General features: G+C 42.6%; 1 protein-coding gene across 1 annotated transcript; it reads right to left on the reverse strand.

The window, feature by feature from the left end:
- Positions 1-10,667: 10,667 nt before the first annotated feature.
- E1B28_002183 (uncharacterized protein) lies at positions 10,668-11,592 on the reverse strand (the record flags this gene model as incomplete). Its single annotated transcript, XM_043159090.1, has 2 exons — positions 10,668-11,101; positions 11,463-11,592. The coding sequence occupies 2 exons, from the start codon at positions 11,590-11,592 to the stop codon at positions 10,668-10,670; spliced, it is 564 nt and encodes a 187-aa protein (XP_043002688.1).
- Positions 11,593-12,078: the final 486 nt, after the last annotated feature.

Below are 12,078 nucleotides of genomic sequence, written 5' to 3' on the forward strand. Positions count from 1 at the left end.
TCAAGACACGCATTTTAGGTTGACGAAAGTGGGAGGGAAGGAGGATGCGTTTTGTTGGTCGTTACGCGACGGATTCACTGCCGAAGCTTATGTAACTTACAAACGGCTGGCCGGCAATTCAAATGGAAATCGAAATGGAAGCAGCAACAGCAATCGCTGAAAATCACGCAATGTTCATGAATTCCTCTTACGGGTAGTGCCCTGCATGCAGTCGCTTATTTAGTGAGATTATAATTATTTGGGCTTTGAAACTTAATTTAAACTTTAACTGGACAGTCTCCCATGATGTGCCGTAGCTCGGCACCTGCGATCCTTCCCACAACGATTCCTTCCGAAGTCCCCACAGTCATGTCACCTTTGAAAATTGACAATATTCTCAGCCTTTGTCAGTGATTGTCAGGTAATTTTTAGCGTCAATAGTTAGGATAGTCTGACAATGGCAGAAAATGGTAGCTCGAGCTCATTCTTAGCTATTGCTATATTCAACAAGGTGAAATCACATTATTATATGCCCATACAAGTACCAAACAAGTACAATTAATACATCTGAATAATTGTACGATGTACTGCTGACCTAAAAACTTTCGCTACCCTATTCTGCACCAGCCCCAAGCTCTATGCCCTAAGATAATTGTCCCATCCTGTTCACCCAACAAGCTTGAAGTCTGCTGCATTTCCGTTTGGTATGCACTCGTTGCTCAATGCATCAACCCTATCTGAATGTGTGTGTTACGATTTGAGCGCCCAACATAGACACCAAACGCTTTGACCAATCAGCTAATATCCGTATTTCCATCACAGGTCTGGACTTTTGCACAATCACACTTGAGGCAGTTCTGAAGTCCTGGTATCACATCTAGCAAGTTATCATGGAGATCTGGGGCTATACAATGTGCAGCACAGCACACTCAAAACTAAGTGCAGCACTCAGCACAGTGAGTACTAGTTACAGCACACTCATCTTCTGAGCAGCACACTCAATCGGAAGTTAACTTCCGGCTGTGCTGCATTTACCTCTGGGTGTGCTGTGAAAGGGTTAGTGCTATGTATACTTATATGCTAAAATTTCGGAAAATGTAGTAGTATGTGACAAGTCATGTGAACGTAACAGTAGTAGTGACCAAAAAAAAAAAAAAAAAATCGTACGACTAGCTGGTGTTTTTTTTTTTACAGACTTTTTTGTTTACAGACAATAAATCAACATTCTACTACTTGTAGGTACCTTCTAACTAATAAATGAGATGTTATGGACATAAAATAAAATATTTGCGAGCTGCTGTGAGTGTTGTGAAAGTGTTGTGAACAACAGCGAGGAGGCATGATGGAGGTAAGAGGAAGAGAAGCAATGCTGTGCAGTTGTGTCCCACGCTCACTGATAAACGGCGCGAGCTTTGGGGGGAAGCAGGCACATGATCTATTCTCACAGGTGGCATGCACAGCAGCTCGCAAATATTTTATTTTATGTCCATAACATCTCATTTATTAGTTAGAAGGTACCTACAAGTAGTAGAATGTTGATTTATTGTCTGTAAACAAAAAAGTCTGTAAAAAAAAAAACACCAGCTAGTCGTACGATTTTTTTTTTTTTTTTTTGGTCACTACTACTGTTACGTTCACATGACTTGTCACATACTACTACATTTTCCGAAATTTTAGCATATAAGTATACATAGCACTAACCCTTTCACAGCACACCCAGAGGTAAATGCAGCACAGCCGGAAGTTAACTTCCGATTGAGTGTGCTGCTCAGAAGATGAGTGTGCTGTAACTAGTACTCACTGTGCTGAGTGCTGCACTTAGTTTTGAGTGTGCTGTGCTGCAACTGGTTGGGCCCCTGGAGATCTCGGGGATAAGCAATCACCTTGCTTTGACAGGCTTATCGACTTATCTGTTAATTAGCGACGCCGCATTTCGAACATTCGAACATAATTAACCTGCCCTAACAGTGTGTGGTATCAGCACAATGAATCAGCACAATGAGTAAGCAAGGGAGAGTGATACTTACAAGTTACAGTCCAAAATTGATTGACAAGACTGTTCAGTCAACTTGGAACCTGTTAAGTGTGAAGAAACATCAGAATCAGATCTGAATGTAAATGTAAGGCAATGCTAGGCACCTTGACTGATACTCCTATTCATTCACTATTGATGTCATGAACTGAACCAGGGGTAGTACCCTACTGTCGACTTTTCTGCCTATGGAGTCAACTGCAGTTGGACTTGATGTATGACGATCAAGGGGAATGTCATATGAAAGGGTCAACTCATAGGAGAGTACTCCTAATCTTAGGAGAAGGGGTTATCAGTATAGGAGTACAACCCTTTCTATTAGATAGGTATATAAGGAGTACTTAGTAGTAGGTAATTCCCCAGAATTTGATCTCCTTTCGTCACCTCTTTGTCCTAATTCTCTATCCTTTTCCTATCTTTGTCTTTTGCCTCTGCTCCATTCACTCTGTCACTCTATGCCGTCCAGGTTGCCTTTATTAGGAGACTCACCATCCAGTCATGGTCTGGACTCGTCCTAGAGTCCCTTCCTTTGTGTTAGAGTACAGGATGGGGTACGCATGGATTAGGTATGTGGTACACTACATTGGTGTATGTTGGGTACTGTCTATCATATGCTCTCGTCGTCGTTGGAGTACCAGCTCGTAAGGATACGGTCCTCGTCACAGGACGCTCTCATTGCCAAAGGTTCACTCTTGTTATAGGAGTGCAGTTCGTTGTATAGTTCACGGATATTCACGATATCGGAAATCATCATTATTCATTCCCCTTGATCGCTGGCTCTTGTCATCCTCTATTGCCGATAGGCCCATAGGATGGTTTGCCAGCATTAGTCTGGAGTATGATCTCGTAGTAGGTCAGAGTACTGGGGGTTGGTACCCCTCGGAGCATGCCCTATGTGGGTGTTGTGTTGTTGTGGGCATATGCTATCCTCAGTGTCAGGGCTCGAGGCCCAGCATATGCATAGACGGTTCACCCTCCTGACAATTGAGTACATATTTTATGGTTGAAGTTCATGTGGATCGCTTCAAACTCAGAAAGAATATTTGAGAATAAGTGGTGTTGTAATATTGCTGCAGGTATACAATTCACACATTCATGTGCCCATTCAAATTTACATGGCACACAGTTGTACCAGTACGAAATCGGTTTGCTAAGTGTCACTATCAACTGTAATTTACTAAGTTATTCACACAGGGTTGTCAGCGAGTACATTCTGGTAAGATTGACCTGGTTCAGTAGCTCAATATTGCGATAATTCCTATGAGAATATGAAGTTACTTACGACAAGATGATATGACTTTTAGGTGGGAATTTCCCCCAGGAAATTAGTCAGCAATCTAATCTAAACTAATTCAAAAGGAATGGCGACAGTGAAAAAAGTACAGCCATACAAGCCCTTGACAAGTCTAGCCACTGGCCAGAAGTGGAATATAGTAGTTAAAATGTGGTGAAGTCACAGGTGTATGTGTGGGTGGCTATAGGCAGCTGCTTCACCATTACTGCTATATTTTACCAAGGTTACGCCATGTCACTCAGCACGGGTGCCTCAAAGTCAGTTCAAGGTCAACTTGGTGCCGACATTGGTTAGCCGGGTGTGGATATATATGGGCTGGGAACAGAGTATTTTGGGCGCATTATGAAGCACTAGTTGCAAATAGTACATCTGCCATAATTCTTGGTACTGAATAGGTGTGAATTTCCCAGAATATTGTCGATTTTCACTGGGGATTACTACTTCTCCGACTCCGAGTCAGTAACTAGTCCAATCTCAAGCTTAAGAGCTTGTAGTACAGGATCATGTGGGAAAATAGTCACGTGAAATCCAGCAACTGTCTTTTGGTTGACTTTGGTCTTTTGCTCGTGTCTCTATTCTTCCAACCTTTTTTTTTTTTTTTTTTTTTTTTTTTTTTTTATTTTAGTGGTATGCATTTGCGCTCATTTGACATAGCAAAAACCAACAGCAAGATAACCATAAAAACTGGCTCTGTACTGTACATAGCGGGTGAGGGGTAAATAATAAAAACCTTCTCGGATGAGAGAGCTCAGTGAATCGAGCCCACCCCGAGGAAATGTACTTATACACACAGTGTCTTACCGTAGTGTGGGGATTCAAGCCATAGGTCAGTAGCTTTAACCTATACCTTCTGCACGTTGGTGCATATCCCTCATAATGATGTGTAGAGGCTTGATACCCACTAAAACCCCAGTTCCCTTCGTCCAATCTGTGCCAGTACTTCCATGTCCACCAGATCAGGCTCTGTGTGGATGTCCGGACATTGGCACTCTTGCAGTTTGCCAGGAGTTGGTCCCTTCTTAATCTCATATTGATCGCTGCAGAGAACCTATTATAGACCTCTTACAGTGTAATCTCAGTCTCTCATTCACCAACCACTATATCACATCTAAGGTTCCAGATCAGGTGAGTACTTTCTGATATGAGAATCTTCAAGAGTCATGTTGCTGCGTTGTTGATGTTTTTATGGCCATCCCAGATAAGAATAGCTCTGCACCCTAGGATTGAGCCAAAGTTGATGGTAGGCTATGGGCTGAAATCATCTGCCAGCCAGACTTTCTCAGCCATTTCCCATATTAGTTTCTGGGGTGGGTGTTCACATTCCAGTAAAATGTGCTGAAGGGTCTTGTGTACTCCACAGAATTTACATTTTGCCCTATATTCAAAGCCAGGTATGTTCTCCCACCATTTTCCGAGTCTGTGAGATCTGTGGAGCGCCTTGAAGAGAAAGTTTTGAAGTGCCATGAGAGGTCTTTGTCTCTCGTTCCCATCCAGATGTGCGCTTGCAGAGCTGTTATATTGAAGTTCATTTTAAGGGAGGTATGTGCCTTTTCAATATTGGATTTGGTTGTTTTGTGAAGGTGTGGTTTGGAGTTGCATAATATCATTTTATAGGCCAATGAGTGTGTAAGTTTAGTGAGTTTTACTCCCCTCATGATGGAGTTAGGGTTAAAGCTTAGGTCAATGTTCATATCATTGACAGTACATTCCCTAATGGTGGCTTTTGCTAGGGTGTTAATGCTCTCCAAGGCTAGGCTGTTATTTGCCCGGACACTCTTGCAGAAGATGGTGAAGGCCTTCCTTTCACGTAGGGAGCTGAGCATAGCTCTGAAGACCACCTTGTCCTTCACTTCTAGAAAGCCACAATCTTCCCATGAGGTTAGCTTTTGCGTTATTTTCTCAATTGTTGCCCAAGAGGCTGTGTTTATGATTAATGGTTGTTTTGGATTCGTGTGTTGGATCGTGTTTAAAATGGCTACAGTTTCAGCAGTTGGTTGAGACTGATGTAGGTTACCAAGGACGGGGGTGCTAAGATTTCTTGGACTGTCAGTGCTATACCAAATACCAGCTCCCACTCTTTTAACACCAAGGACCATATCAGATTTGCCACTGTACCATATTTCCAGTGGAGTATTGTCGGGGGGATTTTGCCAAATGTGAATTCTTCTCGGTGTGTTTTCGTATTTGACCAGGAGTTTGGTAAAGATTCTGAATCCATCTGATAGGGATGGAGCACCCAGAGTGGGGTCAAATACCATGTCACCCTTCTCAATTATCTGTTCATCTATTTTAAAGGTCATTGGGGCATTATTTTGTCGTGGGTCCCATTTTGATTGTACCTGGTCAAGCCGATTAACAGCAGCCTGCAGACATGACATTGGTTTTTGCACTTATGCTCCCTCCGGTCATCTTTACATCCCTGACAAGAGCAGTTTATAGTCGCTATATGTGATGGGTCTCGGGTACGTTGTAGTATGTCCATCGCGTCTCCGACTGTCTTGACTCCGCATTTCTCTGGAAGACATTTGCAGCTCGGTGAGTTGTTAATTTGCCTCCTTTTGTTCCAGCCAAAGTGGTGCTATAAAGGCAGCTGACATTGAATTTTTAGGGAAGGCTTCCAGACATCGTATCGAACACCATACTTTTTATTGACCTTGGCGATATCCTGTAGGGGCTTGTTTTTGGTTGGTTCTCAGTCCTGGAGATAATGAACAGTGCGTGAGTCGAGGTCTACTGTTGTACTCTTGGGGGCTGCTAAGCTGTGTAAATGGTCTGCCATTTTTGCCCACAAGGGCCTGTCCTCACCAAGGTTGAGATAATCCTTAGATGTCATTGCCTTGATTGCATCGTTCCTACTCTCAATGCCAAAACTTTTGTCCAGTTCTAAGCGTTTTAATACTAATTTGGTTACCCACAAATTTCTTCTGTATGCTATTTAGTTGCTTGATGATTTCTTTCAGCATACTGTCGGCCTTTGTTCGGTACTGCATTCGCCTGCCAACAGTCATTTGTACTAGATGGTTTTTAGTTTCAAGGGTTGGGTGGCCGTTTTCAACACGGCTAAGTCCTCAATTTTCTGTATCATTGGTAGCCAAGAGTCTACATCTGACGTTCTGTTTTCTATTCTCGCTGAGAGACTGTGTGATGATTCAGTGTCTGGCACAATTCTAATGTTTGCTGGTATTGGATTGTCCTCTGGATTCAGTTTACAAGTTCATACCACTTCTGTTAGGTATGCTAAGGTGCCAACAGGGACATTTGCTGTTTTCATTATATTGAATTTAGCACTGGCCCCATTGCACCAAGTGTCTAGGACTCGTTTCAAGTCTTTAAATTTGTTATTTGATGTAAGGCTAACTGCCGTGTCATCTGTTAAGGAAAGTACTTCACATGTCGACCCCTTTCTCTCTCCTATTCTTATTTGTTTCCAGTTTCTATTTACTGGCTGTCATTTCATCATGGACTGTTACATATATATATTTACATATTGTATGGATCTCCCCTCAGTTGTCGTTCAATATGCACTGAGGTGAGTCCAGTATAGTCATGCTTGCTTATATTCTCACTTACGTTCTTACGTTCATTAGTTTACTTTACAGCGCTTTTAGTATATCTTGACAGTAGTCCAGTAAAAAAACAAAGAAGAATATATACTACATATGTGACCTACGTCATCAATCTTTGCCCAGCTTGTTACGACCGAGGCATGACCTCAGCACAGAGCCACTTCTACTTTACATTCTGTTTTCTTATCTCTACCACCACCATCATGCCTTGGAAAAACCTCACTACATGGTGGTTAGAGGTCAAGGGGCCCCCTATTTTTCCAACCTTAGAATGTCCCAATTTCCAAAGAAACTACCCATAACACAAATCCTGGTCTGCAGAGTAAATCCATCCATTTTACGGTCTTGGAGTGACGTTTACCTTCAAGGAGCTGCAGAAAAAGATCCCAGATCTACTGGACAATCATATGGTCTGGCTGCCTACATGGAGGCAGTGAGATGCTATGCCCCGCTGTATACGAAGAGTCCAAACCTAGGGTATGTCCCGTTTTGACTGGACATACTAAACTGACCCAATGTGTCAGGAGGGTGAACCACCTATGCATATGCCAGGCCTCAAGCCCTGACACTGAGGATAGCATATGCCTAAAACAACCCAACACCCACATAGGGTGTACTCCGAGGGGTACCAAACCCCAGTACTCTGACCTACTACGAGATCATACTCCAGACTAATGCTGGTGGACCATCCTACGGGCCTATCAGCAATAGAGGATGACAAGAGCTGGCGACAAAGGAGAATGAATAATGATGATGTCCGGTATCATGAATATCTGTGAACCGTGTAGTGAACCATACAACGAACCATACTCCTATAACGAGAGTAGACCTTCGGCAATGAGAGCGTCCTATGATGAGGACCATATCCTTATGAGCCAGTACTCTAATGACAACCAGAGCATATGATAGACAGTACCCAACGTACACCAGTGTAGTGTACCACATACCTGTAACCTAATCCATACGTACCCCATCCTGTACTCTAACAAGGGAGAAGGGATTCTATGACAAGTCCAGACCACAATTAGACAGTGAGTCTCCTAATAAAGGCAACCTGGATGACATAGAGCGACAGAGTGAATGGGGCAGAGGCGAAAGGTAAGGATAGGAAAGGATAAAAGAGGACCAAGGATAAAGGACAGAGGACAAAGGAGATCAAATTCTAGGGAACTATCTACCACTAAGTACTCCTTATATACCTATCTAATAGAAAGGGTTGTACTCCTATACCAATGACCCCTTCTCTAAGATTAGGAGTACTCTCCTATGAATTGACCCATTTCACATGATATCTCCCTTGATCGTATGCCAAGTCCAACTGCAGTTGACTGTATAGGCAGAAAAGTCGGCGGTAGGTACTACTCCTGGTTCAGTTCATGACACAATGTCGTAATCAGAAAAATCCACAGCCTTGGGTGTCTTCCCCTTGACGACTTCCAGCAGATCAGGAGGATCCATGTTGGTGCACGGTTTTACGTTTTATCCAACAGCAGCCAGAAATTCTTGGACTTGAGCAAAGACCTGAAGTTTTTGCAGGATGTGTGAGCCTTTTGTGATGTAGGTGAAGAGAAGGAGTTCATATGGGAGATATGTAAATAACTGCACATACCCATGGCTTTTAAATCCTCTACAACCTAATTATATTAGGTCTCGTATTGTAATTCAGCAGCATGTTTCAAATGTACGGTAATGCGACTTAGTTGACTATGCTACAAGGCTCTTTTTGCACTTTAAACAGTGCTATGGAGCGATATTTATCGTATTAAGAACTAGACTGAGCCCTAATTGCTAGTTAAAGCTAGTGCTGCTAGTAGAATGTGCTGTAGGCACAGCTAGACCACTTAGAGAGAGCCGTAGATCGTGTCAGAAAACTGTATGACTGTTCAAAACCTGTAGAACACTATGAGCAGAGGACTTAAGCGGTAATTCACCAAGTTCTACTCTCTACATTCTACTATGCACTGGCATATCAAGGGATTGTACTATTAGAAGACTTGTAGTCTTCAAAGGACCATTCGTAGCAGAACTTAACAGAGTCTAAAGACCTTCATACTAGGAGTACCTACTTCTACGAGGGATTTAGTTGACAAGAAATCAGACATAAGACCACACAGACTAAGAGAAATTTGATATGACCATAGATCGAGTCCCAATCTGAGGAAAAGACGAAAAGACATGATACAGATCACAAATCACAGATAGAGTATCTAGGAACCAGGCAGGAATGAACAACGGATCTCAGAGTCCATGCTGTTCATGTGCTACGGCAGTCCAGAACTCTCGATCCATATGATGGAACTACTTGGACATACAAAGTCCATATGATTTGATAACATCAAAATGCAGGCTAAGGTCTGTAGGCAGGAAGTACTGCATGGTATGCCTATGTAGGTCCATTCTACATGCTGAAACAAGAATGAAGAACGGTCCAGACTGGCCCAAAACATATGATTTGAATACAGAAGAGCTCTGTAGATGAGATTCTGCACATGTAGCAGTCCTTATCGATGAGATTCCCCTGGATGATAGAGGAAGACCACATGGATTCATAGCTACGGTGCAGTATTTTTAGAGTTGAAACAAGTACTGAAAGGATTACCAAGCTAGCGTAGAAGTAGTATAAAAGTAGCCCATGTATCCATAGATAATTCTAAGTACTACCTGTGCATAGGAAAGTCCTGAGTGAGTTGCCTGTGAGTAACTGCTCTTAACACCCAATAGAGAGATTTGCCCTGTCATTTTGCAGTGATACAATAAGATTTGATTTGAACCATACGAGACCGCCAAGGTCAAAACTTGAGAACTATCCGTCCATAGGCTGCTGAGGTCTTGATTGCTGTTTGGTGATCCATCGAGGGTCTTAGCATTTGTGTCCACTGAGGACTTAGTTTTCATGTCCATCAAGGGCAAATTATCTCAATCGTTCAAATTAGTCTTACCGTAGATGACATTCACAGTCCCACTTAGTCCACTGGACATTAAACAGAGCTTTGTACAACCCCTTTGAACCCCATAGCTGTGGTGTTTTACACTTGCAGTTACAACTTGATTTTATAAGAACTTCAGACGATATTGAGACTGTGATTTTGTGCATAACCTTTGCCAAGCAGTCCACCCTTGCGATCTTCCTGGTGTGTAGAGTTATTGATAGACTTTACACGGAAGTTTACTAGTTTAGAGTTGATTTGGTGTTAGTGCTACTTACGTAGCTCTGATATTAGGTTGGTTCTTGAGTGGTATACTTTGCCCATTAACGGGATGACATGCAGCCTCGAATACTACTTGCCATGGTGAACCAACCTTCACCTCCCAACTGCTATCCAATCTTAAGGCTTAGGTCTCCCATCCCAAAAGTGACAGTATTAATGTTTTCAATCCAGAATACGAGAAGTATATGTCAGTTCATTACAATTCTTAGATACAAAGGAGGCGGAGGCACAATCAGGTGGTACACATTCCCGAGGGCTGTGCCTTAGATATCGTTTTACCGTTTTGGATGTTTATAGTCTCAGAAAGCAGATATCCATGCCAACCCAGGCATTGAGGATGTGTGATCTTAAAGTGATGCCTGCTCTCTTGATTTGCTGGCCCTTCACATATCTCATAGTACACATCAACCAGCCATCAACTCATCGACGTTGAATGATGTTGAATCTAGTGCCAGGTTATGGAAAGTAGTTGGGATTAACATTCCATTGCCGTCAAACATGGGGGCGCCATTTGATGACATGTTATCTGTAAAAGTGTGGTAAGTATATGGGAATATTGATGAAAGATGTGTTAACTTGAATGTACCTCAACGGCCTCCAGCCATCACGTCCATCCCCTGCTGTCCAGCAAAGGGCAGCCATCGACCCCAGTCACTCCAAGTCAGGTTCATATCCATTCCCATCGTTGTTTCTGGATTATATTGACCACTGTTTTGATTAACAAAAGAACTAGAACTTTGACTTGAGAGGTTGAAGGGTGGATTTGGAGCTGAAAAACTGCCATCAGATAAAGAAGAAGACGCAGGTGTGGTAAACACATGATTATCAAGACCATCGATGGACTGTGAGGTGGGCAAAGATGATGGGGACAAGTTGAGGTTGGGCACAACGACTTGAGGAATAGGAAAGGATAGCGATGGTATTGCGGAGAACTCAGCGCCAGAATTGGCACTCAGGGCAGAGGGTTCAGGGCCGTTATCGAGGATGGGGGGATCTTTGACCTCAATGTCTTTGGTGACAACTGCAGGCCATCAGAACCATTATCCTCAATGGATAAATTAGTTTCTTTCTCGACTTTTTTTTTTTTTTTTTTTTTTGATGGAGCGTGCTGGTATTCAGAACTCTGTAGAGTCTTCGTTAAAAGTCGGATGACAAAGTCGCCTTCCCATACCCACTATAAGTACACCAGGAATTTAAACCTAGGCAAGGGGAATAAAAGTTGTAAAGTTATAGCCTCTTTTCAGAGGTTAAAGTAATCACTCATTTTTCACTACGAGGAAATGCTGTTATGCACGATGTGTGGGACTCATTTTGGCTGTTTCGCTTCCATTTGACTTACCTTGCCCATCACCAAACCTTCCTTCTTATCTACAGCACTATACCCACTAAAACCTCATACTTCCCGCTAGTCCAGTCGTCTTCGTAGTCGTTCTCATTCTCAATCAAGTTTGACCAGGTTTTTTGGACTAGGGATTTCGATAAAGCCTTCTTTTCATACTTTGGATGTGTCATATCAATCTTGAGTCGAAGGCATTTATTTATCATGTTCATCCAGTGTTTGGAGATCTCGTTTGTACTGATTTCTCCTCCCTCGTTGAGTATTCGATCATTTCTGATTAACCAGAAACCAGAATGTGAAACAGTCTCTCATTTCCAGATACATCCGTCTTATTTTTCGCTGGTTTATGTTTCAAGTTAGGCATTCCACATTCTAAAATGGTGCCAAGGGTCGGCTTTTTCCATCTCATCCCTTTTTTTCTCCAGGCATTTTGAACCAGCTCCCATATTAGCTTTTGTCCATTACATTCTCATTCAGTGAGTATGTGTTCCATATCTTCTAACTTTCTGCACTTCTGACACGATGCTCTCTCCTGTAGCTCGGCTTTGTAGTTCGGGCATTGCCAATTCAATCCGACCATATACACGTCATGCATTGACATCCACATGAAGTATTTTGTTTCTCTTGTCAGGTCCTTATGCTAGATGCTCCTCCAGATC

The sequence above is a fragment of the Marasmius oreades genome, chromosome 10 (assembly GCF_018924745.1).
Source record: "Marasmius oreades isolate 03SP1 chromosome 10, whole genome shotgun sequence".
Taxonomy (NCBI): domain Eukaryota; kingdom Fungi; phylum Basidiomycota; class Agaricomycetes; order Agaricales; family Marasmiaceae; genus Marasmius; species Marasmius oreades.